We start from the raw sequence: 23,144 nt of genomic DNA, 5'->3' as shown, positions 1-23,144 counted from the left end.
AGCAAAATCATATTTAATCATTAATATGAATAATCTAATTACACACAGTTCAAGGCTCAGCCTCGACTAACCAATGACAAATGTCTGTCATTAATAACTACAAAACAGATCTGTTTTTGAAAAACAAATAAAAGAAATAGCTGTAACAACCACAACCAAGAACAATAAGATCCAGTGTTGCCCATTTTAACAGTACCTTTAGGAGTTTTGTAATATTCAAACTAGCAGCAAAACACACTGTTCATTTATATTTGTATTTTTTTTTTTTTTTTTTGTAAATATATTCACTGCCAGTTATAAAGATGTAAACATCCTTGACAGTTAATCCTCTTAGAGGTTTCAAAATTCTTGCATGCACACAAAATGTAAACACATGTTTACCTACGTAGCTATCAAAATTGGGACGTACATTTACTTCTATTGTTTATATATATATATTAAAATGACAAAAACATTTGATTCTTTTTTCCAATTGAGGACTCTCCCAGGTGTCCCTAAACTACAGCTATGTGAACCCACTCAAACACACACAAATACACACAAAGTGTCTCACTTGTACAATACAAAATTAAATAAAAATACAAAAAAGTGATTGCTCTTAGTAAAAAGAAAACTATGTTCTGTGTTTTTAACAGTATTGTTCAGTAGTAGTCCTAAGAAATTTCACCCTTCTGCTGCCCTGCACTTTTGTAGGTCACATTTCTATACGTTGATGTCGAGCTCCTGAAAAGAGGATTTGTGCCCTGGGGAGAAAATGGTGGAGAAAAGGACACAATTAATCAAAGAAATTTAAAAATGGTGTTTTAGACATGTTAAAGTGAATGGTACAAGTTAAAACTTATCACTTTGTAATACATTAGCCAGCATCTTTTCCAGGATAGAATAATGCAACAAACTTTGAAATTGACCAGTGTGATACTGTCACTAAACAGTCTCGAATCAACATCATACCGATTGCCATTTTGCTTTAGCCTTCTCTGCCTCAAACTTGGCAACCTCTTTTCTATCATGGACAGAAACAAGAAACTTCCAAATCACCAGGAGCGCAATGCCAAAGATGAGGACCGACATGCACACGCCCAGCGCGATCAGTGGTGCGTTTGGAGGCTCAGGACAGTCTGAAGGCAAGTACACAAGCAAAAACACATTAAGTACAATTTTAAATGTTTATGTAAATGTAATGTCATCTATAATGTCAACCAAGAAACTGTAACTACGTTTCAAGGGTAGTTGACATGAAATACTTGCGGTGTGACGCTATACTACATCTAAAACTATTCTGAACAGCATTTTATACACTGGCATAAATTCTAGCCTAAAATCTCTCACCGTAAAACAAATGCTTACCGTAAAATTTGGGGTTGTAGATGGTGCTGCCATGATCGCTGTCCACAAGGCTGAAAGACAGCATGCAGCTATCCTCACTCTGCAATGTGCACAGTGCTGCCCGGCTCTCCTCAAAATCTGACAAAACAAAACAGAGCTTAAAGGAATATTCCAGGTTCAATATAAGTTAGGCTCAACTGACAGCATTTGTGGCATAATGTTTACCACAAAAAATAATTTTGCCACATTCATCCTTTTCGAAGTTACAGTGAGGGACTTACAATAGAAGTGAATGGGGCCAATTTCTGGAGAGTTTAAAGGCAGAAATTTGAAGCTTATAATTTTATAAAAGCACATACATTAAATCCCTACGACCCTGTACACAGGATAAGCGGTTGACAATGGATGGATGGATACATTAAATCTTCTGTTGAAATGTATGTATTATTTGAGCTGGTAAGTTGTTTATATTGTCCTTTTTACAGCCTTTTTGGGTTGTTTGACATTACAACATCATGGCAAAGAAGTTGTAACATTGAATATAACTTAACACAGAAAAGGTTAGCAGTCTTGTGGCTATACTTTTGAAACAGTGAATATTTTAATGTTTAAGGATTGGCTCAATTCACTTCCATTGTAAGTGTTTTTAAAGAAAAGGAGAGGCAAATCAAAATGTATTTGTCTGGTAATCAATATTTTTCCACAAACAGGGCTGGACCGGTAATCTGCCCCCCCCCCAAATATATAGTATGTTAAAGCCTTCTCTGACCTTTCTATGACCTTTGCAATCATCCACCACAATTCTCAATTACAGCTCTTCATCGCTCAAATATTTAACAAATAATACTCCATGCGTTACATCATGTTATAAGTAACACCACACAAATACCTCTCTGCTGTCTCAGTTTTAGTTCTACTCATGTCTTTATCAAAAGCAGTCAGTGTTTTGTGTCATTGCATTGTTCCCTGTGTAGAGACTGTATAGAGACCAAAAAGTGTAAAGACACTTGAGAGTCTTGAAACCAATGGGCCTCAACAATAGATTCTCAGCACAAGCTATAAGTGGCATGTTCTCCTTTGTTGCATGTCAAAAGGGCTGATCTAAAGGGTGGTGGCTTGGTTTGTGTATATGTGTGTGTGTGTGTGTGTGTGTGTGTGTGTGTGTGTGTGTGTGTGTGTGTGTGTGTGAAAGACAGAGGACATTATTTAGTTATTTACCATATAATAACTTTGTGTAAGGAACAGTCTGAAATGTACAATTAATTGAAAGGCTTGCTTTCTGCCATATCTCTCAATCCTCATTTGCACACATATTTGGTGAGTCAAGACACGTTCAGCAAACTTTCATGTCTCATAACACTGTCTCTTTTTGTCCATTTTTCGAACTTGATAACCACTGGTTACTATCTGTTTTCATATTATGGAAAAGAGCTGTGTGAACAATCTTCAACACATATTTTATGCCTTTAATACATAACCAACTAAACTACTGGTAAATAAATATTTTGGGTGATAAATATTTACGTAAGCTTTACTTTGTTTTGTTTTTACAATAACTACCCCATTGACCATGTGACCACTCATAAATTGAAGCTGCAGATAACAAAACAATGTGGACTCTCACCTGTGGAATTGCTGACAGTGGCATGAAGGGAATTACATTTTAAGGCACACTCGTCTGATGGATCCTTAGCTTTGAGGTAACACTCCACACAAGACCTGTGGGACACATACATACTTTGTATAAGCACAAACCTGTCAACCCCTCAGAGAGTTTATCTCAAGATAAAGCTCAGTATTGTGTTCTTTGTGTGGAAACATGGAGTGTTTTTCCCAGAGCAGAGATCTCTCTTTTTTCTGTCTCATTCTCTCTATATCTCTATATCACAGAGTCAAATAACACACAGGGTGGACAGGACCTTTAGAGAAAAGGAAAGGTGATACTGCAGACCAACCACATGCCTTTTGGTGCTCATATATGCCTTCTGAAAATGAGTGGACAAGAGGAAGACTTGTAAACACACACACACACACACACACACACACACACACACACACACACACACACACACACACACACACACACACACACACACACACACACAGCTGCCTACCTAACCGCACACTCACACACACACACACACAAACACACATTGTAATGAGAAATACAGAGGAAATTCTTAATGAGATGAAGATATGGTGCTGCGGTTTCAATGTCAATGGTCAAATAAAGAAATGTTCTAATGAACTAAAAACTTACTGTTAGCATTTATTAGGCTACATTCCTTTAGATAAAAGTGTCTACTAAAAGGCATATACTAAATGATTACATTTAAATATAAATTACATAGAATTGTGTTACATTGTTTCATTACTTTTATACCATTACTATTTTAGTATTGACAGTGGCAACTGGGTTAATGGTTAGCTAACTAATTTCTTTAAATATCTTTTTTATTTAAAGGGATAGTTCACCCAAAATTTGCTTCCTTCTGCTGAACACAAACAAAGATTTTTAGAAGAATATCTCAGCTCTGTAGGTCCTCACAATGCAAGTGAATGGTGGCCAGAACTTTGAACCTCAAAAAAGCATATAAAGGCAGCATAAAAGTAATCCATATGACTCCACAGTTTAAATCCATGACTTCAGAAGTGATATGATAGGTATGGTTGAGAAACAGATAAATAATTAAGGTCTTTTTCTTGCACATCTGGTATGGCATGAGGGTGAGTAAATAATGAGAGAATAACATTTTTTGGATGAATTATCCCTTTAAGTTTTATGTAAAGAGACAAGCATCGGGGTTCCCACACTTTTTGACTAATGAATTTCCAGGACTTTTCCTTGACCATTCCAGTTGTTTGTGATTACTGGATAACGGTTTTTAAAAACCGTTTGGATTCAGACCTTTAATTTACACAGACCACAATATTTAGCCAATTGAATATTTTAGAGCAGAGCACAACTAGAAAAATTTATATTAACTATAAAAAGTTCCATAACTTTTAATATTTTATGACTTTTCCAGGTTTGGAATACGTCATTTTTAAATGCATATTTCCATGAGAACCTGGAAGTAAGCCAATCATTGGTTAACTTCTTGTTTGTTTGAATGGTACGATATGTAAACTTCTAGCTCAACCAATAGTGGGATTTGGGTTAGACCTACCTGTTTGGATTCATTATTAATAAATTGGTGCAGAAATTACACACGTTACCTTTAATTAAAATAAAAATGTCATGATAATTTCTTGATGAAATACTGATGCCATTTAAAAATCAGACAACCAAAAATGATTCAGTACAGAGCAAACCAGATTCCAGGTTGTAGTCAAAACAAATGCCCTTTAAATGCTGCATATTCATTATTATTCTACTATTCTACTACTTATTCATAAGTGAGTTTCCATCATGTCTTTTAGTCATAGATACACGTGTCTGTGTGTTTGAGCATGTCTTTACCTGGGTAAAATGCAGATGTCTCCACAGGTAGGGCACCTTTCACATTGTTCACCTGAAGCTCCAGGAATGGCACACTCGCACTTTCCACACACACACTTCCCCCGTCCACTGCAGATGGATCCATCTGCAGACTTGCACGAGTTGCTGCTGGTGCTACAGTTACAGGACTCCCCCATCCAACCGGAGTGACACACGCACTCACCGCAGTCACACTCCCCGTGACCTAACACACAAATACACATATAAACACACATAAAGGAGATTTATAGGTAGTTCACTGGCTCATGAAAATGTAATGAACAATAATAAACAGTACATTATATTTTGTGCTATTAATCTATTAACATTTTTAATTCAAAACATGACATACAAATTATTTAATTAAATGAACTGCATATAAATATTTGCAAAAAAAGCCCTCAAATAAAAATTATTAAATAATAAATTAAATAAACATAAATATATAATAATTCAGATAATTCAAAGACATTACAATATTGTGATAAACGAGTAAAGCATTGACAATACAAAACCTGGTTTTATTTCCATATAATTGATATTTCCATTTCATTGATATCTGGCCTGAGTCTGTCAATCTGTCCGAGGTAGATGCGGCTGTTCTAACCAGATGTGTTTTTGCATTTTGCTTGTGTTATTTTCATTGGTCTATGTACACAAGCGTCAGACGGACACTTTTGGTGCATCTCAATCTGGATCTCACTAGCGTTTCACTGCTTTTCAGCATCTTCTGCATAAAGGCTGCGTTTTTATGATGCGATGTAATGTTCAGGTGTGTGTTGCCTGTACAGCTGGAGCTGCGCTGCCTGCCCCCTGCTGATTACAACTTGCAAAATCAAGAAGATGGTAATAAACAGGTCCATTGATAGGAAAATTCCTAATTGCGGAATTGCATGATTAATTGCTTAAATTCTTTAATGTGTTTTTTTTTTACTGAATTAATGTGTTAAATCGACAGACTTATTGTATTATATAATATTTTTAATGTATTATATTATATTATGTAAGACATCAAACATGTAACTGCATCTTCTGTTTTAGGGTAGTTCACATAAAAAAAAATTAAATTGTTTGAAAAGTTGCAATGTTCTGGGGTGTGCAATACATTTTTTGTGTTATATATTATTTTATAAAAATTATACTTGCAGTTTTCTAGCTTCATATTAGTCGAGAGATTACAGTACATGAAATGAAACAGAGTGTACTTTAAAAAATTAATCAGATTCATCCATACTGCAGGACCCTTAAAAATGAACTAGTGCAAAATGCCACTTATGAGTCTGTAGGTGAAAAACATACTGTAAATAAATGGTGACCAGTTACAGGACCTAAGCTATCCACTTTCCCTTATACTTTAACATACATTATACCCTAAAATCTAAATGTTGATTAAGATTGGATATGTCATGTATCAACTATCCATATAAATATAAAAAGAGGAACACAAATATTCCACTTATATACAGTATATATATATATATATATATATATATATATATATATATATATATATACAGAGTAAATAGCAAAAGACAAAAACAGCAACACACCCACATTCACATGTAAATATATATAAACACAGAATGGCCACATTAAACCCCTCCCCCATATGCTCCAGACTTCATAAACTGTTCTGGTAATTATCAGTGTGTTATTCTTTCATTAACATTCCACAGTTCCAGAGAAGACCAAATATCCCTCCCACTGTGTCAGCACTTTCTTTACCACCACTCCAGTCTTTCAACTGTCAAAAAATTACTTTTTTTATTAAGGGGAAATATTTGTCCCCTGAAATTGCTTTTCAGGAGCATTTTTACATATACCAGGCAGGGCGGGGTTTTGTTACAGATTTTCCCTATTCGATTCAATTCCAATTCACAAGCTCTCGATTTGATTCTGATTTCTATTCGATTTGAAATCGATCATATGGGTTTATTTTTACATGTTTCTGTAAAGAGCATCTGTAGATGAGCACATGTTAATGAGAGAGGACTCTAATTGCTATAATCTCATCTGTGCCATGCATGATTAAAATTAAATGTTTATTTTTTGTTGTTTTTGATCAACAACTGAATGTAAGGAACAGAAAGGGAATTAAAGAGGCATTATTCAATGACAAATGGGTTGTTTAGGTCTCGTCTTTGGACACGCATTACACAAAACAACTTTTACTCTCAACACACAGTGAAAGATCTAGCTGCTGAATATTCCACTAATATACGACGCAATAGATGGTGAGTGAAATGTAAACATTTACCAGCCAGTTGCCAAATATATACTTTATATATTTTAGTTGCATAGTGCAAAATTTTGTTTCAAATGCGAGTGATTTTCTCTTATTGTAGCAGAGGGTTGCGCATAGAGTAAAAGTTCAATCTTAGGATTAAAGAATCGATATCGAAGATGCATCGGAAAATCAATATATTTACCCCATCCCTTTTATTTTCTAACCATATAACAAAATGTTTTGTCAATTTATGTCAAATATCAATTAATTAAAATAAATGAACAATGCACAATGCACAAGATATTTTAACACAAAAAACACTCTACATTTCAAATAATTGACTCGTTCCCCTGTTAAATAATACAGCTCTCTACTCTCTACCATCATAGTAGACTAGATTGTTAAAAAAAAAAAAGAAATATTTTGGTGGGGTTTGTGCCTCGTGCCCTGGCTAATTTCTAACCCTTGTGGGTACTGACCTCCACAAAGCTCTCCTCTGAATCGGAGACAGGAAAAGTCATCGCACTCACAGTAAGGGCCATACACATGTCCAAAACTGGACGGGTGACACACACACTGTCTGCAGAAACACTCGCCCAGGCCACTGCACATCTCAGCACCTTCACGTGCTCTGCAACGCACGCACACACACACACACACACACACACACACACACACACACACACACACACACACACACACACACACACACACACACACACACACAGACTTATGTTAAAATATCTTAGCATGCCTCCTAATCACTGTAAATCTGTTACTCAATGTCACCTACTTGTTCTCCATTTCTCACCTGCAGTCACTAATTTGTTCTTGGTCTTCTGTGCACTCACACTTCGGCCCCACAAAACCTGGATTACACACACAGTCTCCACACTCAAGCGCTCCATGACCCTGACTGCAGTAAGTGCTGTTGGGTTCAGGGTTTTGATGGCAGTCACATGCACATTGAGAATCCAGCTCGATCTCCAGGGCATCTTGGAAGCCCACCGGCCGCAAGGAAAACCGCCGTGGACCAGCAAGGCAACCCCTTAACTCGATCGTAACGTTAAAGGATACCTGAGGGAAAGAGATCTCTCTTGTTTTAATTTCTGTTGGTTTTCCTAGTTTTCTTTGTCAAAATGTACACAGTGAAAGTCATTTCAACAGCACATTACTCAGAAAAAACAACACATCCTTCTCAAAACGTTTGAGCCAATATTTTCTAAACGTGTCCAACTTGCTCAGCCAGGTTTGTTTCTAACTGTCAAGCTGTTTATGTTGCTTAAATAAATAATGCTGTTAGTACAGCAATACAAAAAGATATTGTTTGTGTGCCAGTTCTCTTGCACTCCAAGCAAAGACCTTTATAAATGTGTAATATATGTAATATTACATTTATGGTAATATATTACACATAAGCATGACACATTTGTTATTTAATAAATTAAGTAGGGATTGAGATTATGTATCTGGTTTAGTTCTTATGCTGATATACTGTGGAAGTGTTCCTTTAAGGAATAACAGAACTGACCACATCACCAGCTTTGACATTGGAGCAGTTTTTCTGCCCTGGGATTATGGTCCCGTCCTGACAGAGTGCTGTGAAGGAAATCTGAAGACCCTCGGTGTCGCCAAGAACCTCCAGATCAATCTCTGACCTCAGTTCCTGCCAATCAAACAGCAGACACATAAATCCCTACTGTACTGTGACCTCATGCACAGTATGCCTGAATACATTTAAGCTTAATGATGCATCTGTTATTGTAATTAAACCTGTCAGGCCAATATGAAACTGACAGAAATATGCATAGACATGGATTACTTGTCTTTATATTGAGAGGTGTTACATGTAAATAAAATTTGATGACAGACTGTGGAATTGTTAAAAATTCATGCGTAATATCTGTGTGTGCTTGAAATAATCGTCAATAATTCAAACACTGGGAGTCAATTATTCCACTTATACCACGGTTTATTACTTATACTTGACTTTATCTCAAGATATATTTCAGGTGTTTTTTTGCCCTTATATCAAAGGTCTTCTTAATAGAAAAAAAAATAAATATGATCTAACGTGAATTTCCTAGATGAAAAATATGATTGTGCCTGGTAATATGCATGTAAAATGGCTAGAACTAGCATTTTAGCTAAGCGTAAAGCTGACAATTTACATAAGTACATTCTATTTCTTCTGCTCCAAATTTACTTATCTGTCTGCTCGTATGAATATAACACATCATAAGAAAGTGTTTCATAACTGTTCAAATGCACTCAATCGCATCATTTATATGTATAAATGTTTTCCATCTGAAAGGATTAAATATTAAATGAAACAAATGACAAAAAAATGCAAAGTAATCTCTTCAGTAATCAAATACCTTTTGAATGTAACTATAGTCTAATTCTAATATCAATGATTTAAATTGTAACTGTAGTGGAATACAGTTACTTATATTATGTATTTTAAATACATAATCATGTTATGTATTCCATTACTCTCCAAAAATGATCCTAACTGACCTAAGACAGGCAATGTTTTCAACGATTAAATTTCAGCACTTGTGAAAAATGTGGTTTATATGTGGTTAAGGTTTATGTAAACTTCTGACTTCAACTGTATATCTCAGGGTGTAAATAAGGAAGCTCTGAAAAACGGCTTTTAGTTTGTTTTTGTTAAAAAATAATTTATTTTAGTGTCCAAAAGACACTATTTTAGTGTCCAAAAAGCCTCTACAAACATAACAATTGTACATAAGAACAAATTACACATGCAAATACAATAATGATTAAAGGTATGTGCTCTTTCCAAAGCATGCAAGCATGAGTAACAAGATCTCTTCCAGTTCCATTCTGTGTCATTTAAGCCATCACTGAGTGGCTTATGTGGTGGCCATATATAATTAGAAAGAACGATCCTCTCTGCCCATATTTGGATGACTTCCACCTCTGGTTGCCGTGATCTGAATCCTTATACGATTGGTTAAGCAATGATTCTGGACAACGTACTGCATCATTTCTGATAAAGTAATTTCATCTAACTTGTTTTTAGCCATATAACACATTATTTGCTGTGTGCTTATTGTGCTTTGTGCTGAATATCTAATGATCTATTCATCCAATTATATTGTGTGTGGGCTCGTATTAACAAAAATAACTTGTCCTTTTCTTGTATCTTTGTACATATTATGTGAACGTTACTGGGCTTATAGGCTGTACATGGTCATGACAGGAGTTGAGTGATTGTAAATAACTTTGCAAAGACATGGTTATTAAGTGTTTCGGTCACACTTTCAACCTATGAGACTAATGTAGTTCAAAATGTTAATAATTCATAAAGAACATGGTAAAATTATATGCAACTATAAACCCAAGGTTTACTTCAGTTATTACATACATGCAAGCATATGAGTGGTGTAAATTTCATTATCAGCATAGTATGTAAGCAGCACGATTTTTCTAATCACTCATACTCTGTTTGTAAAGTCTGTGCGTGCAATTATTTGCACTAATTAGTGGGACCACACAGTGGCAACACTCACCATTTGGCTGTTGCTTTCACAAAGTAGTGCAAGAAGTCAACGTAAAACCGGTAAACAAGTCGGTAGAAAGGTGGAAACAACAACAGAGAATGTGCACATCAAAAGCGCATGTATGAGGAGGTCAGGAGATATTTGCATTTGTATAACTTGAGTTTGAAAGACTAAAGATATCTTTGTGGGTCTAAACACCTGCGTAGACCTCCTGTGTATGGGTGCATGGTAAAAAGGAGTATACTTTGAAAGGCTAGAGTGTTCGTAAAGTATACTTTGGGCTTAAATGCAGCCAACAAACCTGTAATTATCTCATAGTTGTGTTTTTATAGAAAATGAATCAACTTTCATGGAAGTCAAGCAATAAGATTCAAGAATTAAAAAGTGCCAGCCGTGGTATTACCTGGAGAACCTGACATGCTTTTGATAGAGGGCTACTCACATGGTAAATCAGCAATACTATCGCTCCAGGCGTGAACGCATCCAGGGCGTCCACTTAAATTCAAATATGTACCCCATTTGCTGCCGTTTTCACATACTTTACACTTCAATGATACACCACAGTGGTACACCTTTGTCAGTTAATGTTTGACATGCAGCACCCAGGTAGTTTCTGGCGGGTCTTAATGTAGACAGCTATTAGAGTATGAGCAGAGAAAAGAGAGATAGTGGGGGCAGGAGAAACAAAGGAAACAACAGCAAAAAAGCGAGTGCTGACATGCTCTGTGAACACAGCAATCTGTAAGAAAGCAAGCTGAGGAGTGTAACAGGAGGGGAAATTGGGAACAGATAAGACTCAGGTCACCAAGAAAAAACATTCTCTTAAACTTAAAGGGATAGTTCATAAAAAAATGAAAATTCTCTCATCATTTACTCACCCTCATGCCATTCCAGATGCGTAAGACTTTCTTTCTTCTTCTAAACACAAACTAAGATTTTTAGAAGAATATCTCATGCAACGCAAGTGAATGGTGAACAAATTTTTAAGCACCAAAAAGCACATAAAGGTAGCATAAAGGTTATCCATCTGACTTAAATGGTTTAATCCATGTCTTCTGAAGTCATCCAAACAGTATTGGGTGAGAACAGACCAAAATATAACACCTTTTTCACTCAACAGTCATCAAAAGTCTCCTTGGAGATCATGATTTCAAGCTTGATTACACTTCCTAGCACCATCTCTGTGCATTTGTCAAGCACTAGGAAGTATAATCGAGCTTGAAATCATGATCATGCTAAGAGACTCCAATGACAAGAGGTATTGTGAAAAAGGAATTACATTTTAGTCTGTTTTCACCCAAAACTGTTTTGGTCTGTTCCAGGGGTAACCCCCCCACACCCAGTAATCAAAACAAGCATGTGCAACCCCCCCTCCCAATATTTACACCATTATCAATAGTAAATCTATGCACTTGGTTCCGCTGAAGAAAGAATGTCATAAACATCTGGATGGCATGAGGGTTAGTTAATGATGAGAGAATTTTCATTTTTGGGTGAACTATACCTTTAACTACCATTGAGCGATTTACAGTATGCACCTTATTCAAAAATAATTTGATTTCGGCTGTTTTCTCAATGACGAGAGACATAGACTATTATAATAACTATTTTTGCATTTAAAACACTCACTACCATAAACACAAATACTGTATGTTGCATTATTGTACCTTATATGCTGTCATGATAATTTCCAGAATGTTCCTTGAATCAGTTGCCAACACTCCCACAGTAGCACCAGGAATAAGACTTGCATAATTCTGTTAGAAATGCAGAAGCGTTTAAACATCAACTTAAAATGGTTGGACAGTAGCCACAGAATTTGAGATGTTGGAGATAGATCAGAAGAAAGGTAGGGAGGGAGGGAGGAACACAAAAAAAATTGACCTAAGAAAACATAAAAAATATTTGCCATGAGAGTTGGTCTAGGTGATGTGATGAAGACTGTGTTTGAACATGTTGTAAGGAAAACTGAATACACTTGTGATTCATGGAATCCATCTACACACTGATAGATCTTCCTTCAGAGGTGCTCTCAGGTTCCCATACATATGGAAAAACACATGTCTTTTTGTTTGGCTCATTGTGCTTTAAAATGAATAAACATCAGTAAGAAAGTCCCAATGGGAGTTTTTTCTCACCTCATAGTTCTGTCTCTGTTTGTCAGTCACAGCAAATATTAGGAGGATATTGTTTTCAACCAGCTTGTCTATTAGCTGCCCTAACGTTGGATACTCCTAAATAAAAACAAACAAAGACAAAAAATTACATTCATTATTCAAATTCCTTATGCTTTGATGATATTAGAGACATAATAACAAGTGTTTCCCCTAGGATTTTTTTCAGCAGCGGTGCTGTTGTGCACTCGTCCACAAGCCCGAAACATCGAACCCGTATTAACGTGTGTTGATCAAAGAATAGATTAAAACAGGGGTGTCAAACTAAATTTCAGCCTGAGCCACATAAGGGTTTATTTGTGCTCTCAAAGGGCCCTTTGAAAATGTGACACTAGCACCTGCTTTGGTAGCACCCATGAAAATAATATTACATGTTATGTGCACTGAAATGCACATTTGACAATACATCATTGATTTTGAGGTTGGGATACAGATGACAATTATGATATTAACAACAATAACATCTGTTGAAAAAAATTAACACATAATTTTTATATGGTTAAATTGAAATATTCTGACAGTGTGACTAAGTTTGATCTTCTTTATAAAGTAATTTCATCAGGCTCCTACTAATTAAACTACAGTCATGTCTTGGAATTTGGAAAAGGCAAACAAAACTTACATATACCTACAATCAGAGAGCATTACCAGAGTACAGATTTTACAAAGATGGAAAACTGATAGCTTGGTCTATAAATGTGAAAATGCACCATAGTTCTTCCATAGTTTTAACAATTATATTTGTAATAGTTCATGGTAACCATAAGTAAAACCATGCATGGTTCCTCACTACCACGGTTAGTAACTATGGTTTCTATATAAAGAACTATGGAATTTTTGTATTGAACAAAACAGCAGTCTAAATACATTTAGAAATCTTTTTTGCCAGTACAGTTAGTGTTACTACAGTAAATCCATGGTATATTTGTAAGTGTTGTGATTTGAGAATTGAAAAGCCTTCTAATTTATGTTCCCTATCGAGTCACTTCACTCAACATTGCTGTAAGCACTATGGGAAGTGTCCTTACACGACCTTGTTGAAACACTTATACAATCATGACAATCCTCTGATTGGCTATGGTGTCTGATCCCAGCCCCTTTAGGAGTGCATTAAACCTATATAATCGGGCGGTCAGTCACCATTTCTTCATAATTTTCTTCCTTCAAGACTACGAACTTCGTATTTGTCTTGGAACCATTTCTGCTTCGTCTTTGATATACATTTACAGCGGCCGGAACTCCTCAGCAAGACACGGACAGGACAATGTGCTCAGTAATTGCACAGAGAGGCTTTCCGCTCACCTGTGTGTTCCAGGAAAAGAGTTATATGTGCAAAGGATATGTGCATTCCTACAAGGACTTATTTAACATACAACAACAACAAACCACGGTTTACAACAAAGCTCAGACAGCTTCGTCAACCCTGCTCCTGCCCTCTCCTGCTACTCAAACTGCACTTAGGATCTGTGAAAAGGATGTGTGCAGAGTCTTCCGGAAAAAGAAGACAAGGGAAACACAGGGCCCAGATGGTGTTTCATCCACATGTCTAAACTCCTGTACTGACCAGTTGGCCCCCATCTTCAACACATCATTGGAGCACTGTGAAGTTCCCAGATGCCTCAAATGCTCCACCATTATCCCCGTCCCAAAGAAACACAAAATCACAGGACTTAATGACAACAGACACTTTGTTCTGACATCTGTGGTCAAGAAGTAATTTGTGAGACTGGTGTTGGCCCACTTTAAGGACATCACTGAACACTTTCTGGATCCCCTGCAGTTTGCTTATTGAGATAAAAGGTCTGCTGTGGATGATGCAGTCAATATGGGACTGCATTACATACTTCAACATCTAGACCACAGGTTTTCAAATCTTTTTTTTAACCTCATGCAGTGCTCAGAACATTATCACATGTCGCTGACATTGTGACATTTTCTTTATCCCACTGAGATGATGCAAAGGCTTCACTAGTGTGAATTTACTAGCCAGTCTTTAATTTCTTTTATGCTGAACTTGAGCAGGCCAAAAAGTACCATTTATTTATTTTTTCACAAGAAAAAGTGGGCCTGAGATCGAGACCCCTTCAAATGAAGCAGCAGAAAACGCGGTCAGCTTTCCAATCCTGCTGCACAAAGCAGAGATCAGCAGAAATGTTTGTGAAGGCAATGCATGTGAAAAGCATAGCAGTATCAGTACTGATACTTCTTGCCCAGCAAATAAAAAGCAGAAATGTGGAGTAAGCCATATAAAGATGATTTTCTTGAAGTTTGGGTTTTATCAGCTGTTCTGATGCAGGTCATGCTGAAATACCAATGTGCATAGTATGCAGGGGAAAAGTTGGCAAATGAAAGTTTGAAACCAGCGAAGTTGGAAAGACATTTAAGTACACGTCATGCTGATCTGGCAGACAAACCATAATCTTTTTTTCAGAGGAAGGCTCAAGAAATTCAGTCATCAGCTCAGGTACACAGCAGAAGGATAACACACACATCACAAATTGTACTTGGCATCTTATAAAGATTCATATCTTGATGCCAAAGAATAACCCCCCTCGAACCCCTCGAATTGGGGATATTGCCCAGAATGTGGAAGAACAGCTCATAGTGAGACTGAAGTCAGCAACGTATTTTGCTATTCAGCTGGACGAGAGCACTGACATTGCATCAAGCGATACGTTATTGGTTTATGCTCGGTACGTTTGGCAAGGTGCATTTGTTGAAGATCTTCTGTGTTGCCTAACATTGCTTTCCAGCATGTCAGGAAAACATATTTTTGAAGAGTTAAATGCTTTCATGACAAAATGCGGTCTGTATTGGGCCAATTGCAAAGGCATTACCAGAAACAGGGCTGCCAACATCACTGGCAAAAATAGCTCTGTTGTCAGAAGGATTAAGGATGCAGCAGGACAGAACATTGTTTGGAATCATTGTTTTATTCATCGTGAAGCTTTGGCATCAAAAGGAATCCCACCTGAGCTTGAAGTAGTGATGAGCGACATTGTTTAAGTTGTGAACTACATTAAAGGTAGTGCTCTTATTAGCCGACTTTTCGAGGCCCTGTGTACTGAAATGATGTGAGATGGCTGTCGAAGGGCAGGGTGGTCAGCCGCGTGTACGAATTGAGGGATGAAATACATGCTTTCCTAACTGAGAAACTGTCTCCTCTCGCAAGCTCATTCATTGATAAGAAATGGCTTTTAACCCTGTTTTATCATGTTGACATATTTTCTGTTCTAAACTAACTGAATCTAAAATTACAAGGAATGGAGGACAATTATTATTTTACAATTATTTTCAGACATTGCGAACAAATTCAGGCTTTCACTCGAACTTTGGCAGCTGTGACTCAAAACATTAAGATACTATATGCTCCCGACAAAGATGACAGACATTGAAGAAAATGGTGTTAAAGAAATCGATCGCTGGCCTGACTGACCTCATTCAGTCACATCTGGATTCAATTCATTTTCAATTAAAGTTCAATTAATTAAAAGACAAGCAATGGATGAAAAATCCCTTTGAAACCCCAGATACAATTGCTGAACTGAATTTAACTCCTTCTGAAGAATCAGAAATGCTGCAACTAACCTGTGATGGCACATTGAAAACTTGTTACAAAACAGAAAACTTGTCTTCGTTCTGGATTGGCCTCTCCAACGAGTATCCCATGCTGAGCAAAGTAAGCATTTCATTGCTTCTGTCCTTCACAACTACCTATATGTGTGAAACTGGATTCTCAGTTTTAACCAAAATAAAGATGAACATTGACTGACCTCAGGGCACCTGAGAGGAGATGGCGGAAATCTAAAGATCCAGCAACTCTAGGTAAGTATCAGCTTCTGCTTGCAACTTTCTCAAATAATGTTAAAGCTGCAAAAACCTCCTATTACCAGAAAACAATCACACATAATTAACACGTCTCTACTTACAGGCACTTTTCCCACTACATTTAAGCAGGCTTGAGTAACCCCGCTGCTGAAAAACCTGCACTTAACCCCACACAGATAGAACACTACAGACCAGTTTCTCTCATCCCATTCATGGAAAAAACACTTGAAAGGTTAGTTTTCAATCAAATCTCTGCCTATCTCTCACAGAACAAGCTGCTGGATGACAATCAGTCAGGCTTCAAAAGTGGACACTCCACCGAGACTGCCCTGCTGTCTGTCACTGAGACAGGTGAAAGCTGAAACCAGATCATCCATTCTGATTCTGCTGGACCTTTCTGCAGCCTTTGACACAGTCAGCCATCAGATCATACTCTCCCCCTCTCTACTCTAGGCATCACAGGAACTGTGCTTGACTGGTTTAACTCCTTTCTCTCAGGTAGGTCCTTCAAGGTAGCCTGGAGAGGTGAGGTATCCAAGCTACATCAGTTACTTAATGGGGTACCTCAGGAATCAGTGCTTGGGCCACTTTTCTTCTCTATATACACAACATCACTGGGACCAATCATTCAGTCACATGGTTTCTCTTACCACTGCTAAGCTGATGACACACAACTCTACTTGTCTTTCCAGCCCAACGACACCACAGTGACTGCTCGAATCACTGCCTGCCTGGCAGACATCTCAACTTGAATGAAGGAACACTACCTGCAACTCAACCCAGCCAAGACCGAACTCGTCTTTCCAGCCAACCCTGCTGTTGAACACAGCATCACAGTGCAGCTGGTTAAAACTACAGTATCACCTTCCAAAACGTTCAGAAATCTAGGGGTAACCATTGTTAACAAGCTACATTTCACAGACCGCATCTCAAAGACTGCAAGATCATGTAGATTTACACTCTACAATATCAGGAAGATAAGACCCTACCTCTCTGAACATGCCACACAACTGCATGTTCAGTTACTTGTCATAACTAGACTGGACTACTGTAACTCTCTCATTGCAGGCCTCCCTGCTTGTGCAATTAAACCTCTGCAAATGATCCAGAATGCAGCAGCACGTCTGGTCTTCAATGAACCAAAGAGAGCACTCTCCACTGGCTGCCTTTTGATGCACGTATTAAATTCAAAGCTCTGATGCTGGCATACAAAACAGTCACTGGGTCTGCTCAAGCATACCTAAAATAATTTCTGCAGAACTACACGCCCACCAGTAGCCTGTGGTCGGCTAAGGAACATTGCCTTGTCGTACCAACACAAAGAGGCACCAAAACACTTTCCTGGACTTTCAGTTTCATCATACCACGTTGGTGGAATGACCTTCCCAACTCCATCTGTGAAGCTGACACAGTCTCTAAAAAACGACTTAAAACACATCTTTTCCATGAGCACTTAACCAGTCACTAAAAAAAATAAAAAATTCTTGATGCACTTTAATCTGATTTGAATACTATTCTGATGCTAGTGAAACTTTGTAGTATGGCACTTTTCATACCACTGTCTCCTTAAGATTATTTGCTAATGTTTTCCTCTTTTGTAAGTCGCTTTGGATAAAAGCATCTGCCAAATGAATAAATGTAAATGTAAACAGGTTTTGCTATTCCCTTTGCGCATCTTACTGGTTACACAGGGTCATTTATATTCAAGAGGAAAGCGCTAACTGGTTGTTAAGTGAAACGTTGCGATCCCCTGCCATCCTACGTTTCAGAAATGCGCTTGCGGGCTATTTGTGTGTGTGGTGGGGTCCCTTTCACAGTGTACAAAGCACACAGCTGAGCGGGGCTGGCAAGCATTATGTTGCGTCAGGAATATTAAAATAACCATGTGGAATACCAACGGCGGCACTCATAATTCAGCAGTGGCATAGCGCCGCTGCAAAATGAATATAGGGGAAACACTGAATAACTCTATAAACATCTGATACTGTTTTGCATTTTGGAATATTCTGGGTTAAATACAACTTGGGTCAGAAGTGCTTGTGTGAATAATCCAATCTTATATATCAGATGTTCAGAACAAAATATGCAGTCTACCAGGATAAGCATGCTGAACAAATCATCTGAACAATTAAAAGTTATAGACTATTGGTGATAAAAATTGTATATATCATTGCAAAGGGGAGGATCTCAGCTTTTTAATGACTTGTAACTGTAGATTGAGCTTCTAGTCCACTCAGAGGCCGAGATATTCAAAGAAACAATTGGGGTTGTGCATAAACTGAAAATGAGACTGAATGTCTATTGATGAGTACATCTGTGAGGGCTGAAATGCGTTAGAGCGCTACCTACATTTCAGCTTTGCATTTATTGTGATGGAAGGTGATAGAAGAAAAAAAATATTTTATTGTACTTGCTGTCATCTAGTGGAATAAAATAAGACTTTACTGAACCAGAATTACATGTTTACAAATTGAGGACCAGAATTACATTCTTACAAAGTGAAACTTTTTTTTAACATTTTCTTCCTCATAAGACTGTAAACATATACTATAATGGAGTGAAAGGTGAGCTTTTAAATTTGAGTGCGAAAAACTGCAGAAGACAGCCCAAAAATACACCAGAGTGTAAGAGGTTAAGTCCTACAGACAGCATCTTTACTACACTAAATAATTACAAATCTTCTCTCAGTTTTAAGAACTGAAGAATTCAAGTAAGGGCTATACAGTTCTGCTTTAAGCCTCTAGTTAATTTTCCTAGGCTTACATCACAAGTCATTAATGTAATAAAAATGGATCATTTGAATTTAAAATTATTTTGGACAAGAGAAAGAGCTTTATCTGTATTTAACCCAGAATATGGTGCAAAAAGTGGTCCAAATGTCCTGATTACTCAGGAATTGGAGCTGCAGACTTCACCTTACCAGGTGGGCAGTCATGGAATACTCATTATTGCTATCCAGATGACACTCCCCATCATTAGGAACAACAATGCCGGACATTTTGCTGTCCATCCCAAAATGAGAGTCTGCATCGCTCACGAATACCAGCAACTTCATGGAATCATTTCGCCAGCCAATCCTGTCCTGAGGTGGAAGGGACATTTCCAGGAATTTGGAACTTAAAAGATACAAAATGGCATCTCTCCATAAAAGCAAGAACCAAGTTGCATGTTGATACATAGGTTTACAAGAGAGTCTGTGGAAACTGACTCACCCCACACACTGCTGCCTGCATGATGGCGTCAAAACCACACTCTGGCACATCAATGTTGGCTGATACTTGCTGTTTTGAGATAATCTCATTAAACTTGTCTGTACTGCTGGTTAACGATAGCATATGTCTGTATCCAAATGTTGGCAGACATTCAAAATCAACACTCCTGTAGAAGAGAAAAGTGATGAAAAGATATCACTTATATGTTTGCCTATTGTCTAAAACTGTTCCAACTCATCTCATAGTTCTCTGCTAAATGGAAGATGATGTCATGTGATGTATTTCATTGAACTCATTGGCCATAAACATGATCATCCCCTGTTGGTGTTTCACAGGCTGTTGTAATCTTATTTGTTGGGTTGATACACTGAAAAAATTGTTTTTACCTAAAAATGACCTTCATGTGATAACAATTAAAGTAACTGTTTTTTTTAAGTAAAAAAATATTATCAATGATCTTTATATTAAAACTGATTAACTAATAAATAATTGATCAGTTGTTCACTACTGAATCAACCTGAATACTGTACATTAGATTACACCAACAAAACTAAAGATTTTAAAGGTTAAGTCAGGTAGAAATAGCTCCTCAAAGGAGCTCATCATTTACTCACCCTCATGCCATCCCAGATGTATATAACTTTCGGTCTTTTGCTGAACACAAAAGAAGATTTTTAGAAGAATATCTCAGCTCTGTAGGTCCATACAAAGCAAGTGTGTGTGGTGGCCACACACTTTTTAATATAAATTGTCCTCCCTTCCAGTAGGTGGTGATATGCACAAAGAATGTGAATCACCAAAAACAAAAGAAGAATGTGAAAGTGAAAATGGAGCTATTAGTAAAAAAAGACTACAATATTGATCTATTTCTCATCCACACATATCATATCACTTCTGAAGACATGGATTTAACTGCTGAGTCATATGGATTACTTTTATGCTGCCTTAATATGCTTTTTGGACCTTTAAAGTTCTGGCAACCATTCACTTGCATTGTGAGGACCTACAGAGCAGATATATTTTTCTAAAAATCTTTGTATGTGTTCTGCAGAAGAAAGAAAGTAGTGAGTAACGATGATGATGAGAACATTTTCATTTTGGCTGAACAATCCCTTTAAGGTAACAATTGCAGGTTACCCCTTTTTACTGAGCACTGGCAGGCTCTTTAGATCAGGCTCTTGTTATGTTTTGCAAGAATCACCTGCAGGGATTGGCCAACTCCTCAGGTGTTATCTTGATGAAAGGCAGGACTGGTTTCTCCACAAAGGAGCCGAATCCTAGTCTGAATTTGCTGGTAAGACTAGCCATCTCTTTAGACAGAGATGAGCCCAAGTCTTTGATCATTTTGAGATCATCATACATAGAGGCTGACAGGTCCATCAGATAATAAATGTCCACCGGATGGTCCTCTGGTTGTTGCACTTGAATCTGAAAGCTCAGCTGACTTCCTGCGGAAGGCAAATGACAAATAAAGTTACAATTGCAGATTTCAAGTTTCCAGTGTGGACCTGGTTTTCCAGGTCAGTGTCTAAATCAGAACAATCTTCAGCCCCCACTATAACTAGTAGACATTATGTAGATCATTTATAGTCTCTAAATGACTACATGTTTCTAATCTTACCCTAAGCGGGAAGTACCTCACTTGTGGTGGAACAGCTGTGGTTAGAGTGACATTTCTTGATTTTCAAATCTGTGACACCCGTTTTTTATTTATTTTTACCTGGTCTAAGCTGGAGGTGCATCTTCTGTGGCATTATGTATGAAACGTTGGTGTGGCCAGCACCCTTTCCTAACCCTTGGTTCTTCAGCACCTTGACATTTGTGATGGGGAACTCCACAAACTCGCCGGAGCATCCCTTCTGAAGAAGAGCCTCAGGTGTGTCGCATCTCCCATCGATTGAGAAAAAATCTGTAAAATTCTGGATAAACAATCATTTTAATTATTTGTAAAACTTGACATACAGTGTTGCATGTTAATATACTGTAGCTAATTTTTCCAATAGAAATACCAATGATTAAATGCAGCTCCACAAAATAACTGCATAGTAATAGGCCTAACGCTCATTAGTACATAGTAGCATACTTATTACGATGTAATAGCACAATAACATGAACCATGTCATGTAAAGTGTGACCTGTCATCATTTACTCGTCACCTGTTCCAAATCAGTCTAGTTATGGCAGATTTGGCATCAATGACTATCAGTCACAAATGATGTTTACGTCTTTGACGTAAAAAAAAACAACAACAAAAAAACAAGTGAAATGCGACTTAAAGCGTCATACGATTTGAGAGAAACTGCAAATCAAGATTTAAATTTTGGGTTTGTTCCTCACACAAATTTATCGTATGACTTAAGAAGAAATTTTATATCACGCTACTCTGAAAATGGTTAATGAGCTTTTATGATGTTTTATGTTGTTGTTTTTCTCGCGGAAGAAGTCGGTAGGCCTATTTGAACGAGGTCGAGTAAATGATGACAGAACTACTCTTTCAAGAAAGAGTCACTTTTCGAGCTGTACACTAAACACTCTGGTCTCGAGTTTGAAACTAGCCCAAAAGGAATTACGACGGTAGACCTGCTTTACCTGCAGTGTGCACCAGGCGCACTGCGGCCCCAGCTGCAGACACTCGTCACAGGAGAGAGCGCCGAATTCAGAACACGTCCCTGCACACAACACAACACAATGCGGTTAGTAGAACGGTTCGCTTTTCTCAATGCAATACATGTTTCTCATGCTATCAGTAAAGTAACTGAAATCATATAGGCAGCCTACTTGTATATTTGTTTCATTTTAATAATTGTTCTAAATAATGAATTATTGAAATAGTATTAATAATTTTGAGTAAAGACGGAATTAAGAGCAGAATGATGGGAAAAAAAAAAAAAAAAAAAACCCGCACGCATGTAGCCTATGTGAAAAGTAGCCTTAATCAATGTTTTCAGCAATGTTCAGTCTTACCTTTGACAGTGCTAAGCCAGAAGTGAAGGACAAGGCAGAGTGAAACAATCCCCATTAGTCCTCACGGTTTCTGATCACAGGAGAGAAAAATAAAGTTCACATTCTCACACAAACGCGGAATGCGTTCACGTAGCGCGAGCTGAAGCACTGATCTCACCTGGACAGACAGACTCAGCGCGTGCGTTTACCTGCCCAACTTTTATATGCACTTCCGTACAGGTGAGAACACAACAGGTAACTCGCTCTCAAAGAAAAATACACGAAAGACAGGGAAGTGCATCACTTATCTAACGCACCTGGCTTTGGATCGCATTTCTGATATAAAAAAGAAATACATTAACTTTTATGAACTCAATAACTGTTATTTTACACATCTATTTATCAGATCTATACAATGCAAAT

At 37.4% G+C, this 23,144-nt stretch overlaps 1 protein-coding gene across 1 annotated transcript; it reads right to left on the bottom strand.

Annotated features, from left to right (window-relative positions):
* On the bottom strand, positions 1–22,941 carry itgb6 (integrin, beta 6). Its single transcript, XM_052101942.1, has 16 exons — positions 22,743–22,941; positions 22,368–22,447; positions 21,499–21,697; positions 20,980–21,226; positions 19,779–19,944; positions 19,487–19,648; positions 12,703–12,798; positions 12,232–12,321; positions 8,566–8,700; positions 7,846–8,111; positions 7,514–7,665; positions 4,790–5,012; positions 2,951–3,045; positions 1,348–1,464; positions 952–1,118; positions 1–743 (listed from the first exon to the last, which is right to left on the bottom strand). The coding sequence occupies exons 1-16, from the start codon at positions 22,795–22,797 to the stop codon at positions 654–656; spliced, it is 2,340 nt and encodes a 779-aa protein (XP_051957902.1). The 5' UTR covers positions 22,798–22,941; the 3' UTR covers positions 1–653.
* Positions 22,942–23,144: the final 203 nt, after the last annotated feature.

The sequence above is a fragment of the Xyrauchen texanus genome, chromosome 32 (assembly GCF_025860055.1).
Source record: "Xyrauchen texanus isolate HMW12.3.18 chromosome 32, RBS_HiC_50CHRs, whole genome shotgun sequence".
NCBI classification, from domain to species: Eukaryota; Metazoa; Chordata; class Actinopteri; order Cypriniformes; family Catostomidae; genus Xyrauchen; species Xyrauchen texanus.
Note: the sequence above shows the minus strand (reverse complement) of the source record. Positions and strands in the feature narration are given on the sequence as shown.

What these genes read in the sequence shown, in the direction of transcription:
- itgb6 (XM_052101942.1), bottom strand. Translation starts at nt 22,797, where the DNA reads ATGGGGATTGTTTCACTCTGCCTTGTCCTTCACTTCTGGCTTAGCACT. An exon ending in GCACCTCCAGCTTAGACCAG is followed by an intron (nt 21,227 to 21,498) that starts GTAAAAATAAAT and finishes TGCCTTCCGCAG; the next exon opens with GAAGTCAGCTGAGCTTTCAG. An exon ending in CTACAACCCCAAATTTTACG is followed by an intron (nt 1,119 to 1,347) that starts GTAAGCATTTGT and finishes ACTTGCCTTCAG; the next exon opens with ACTGTCCTGAGCCTCCAAAC.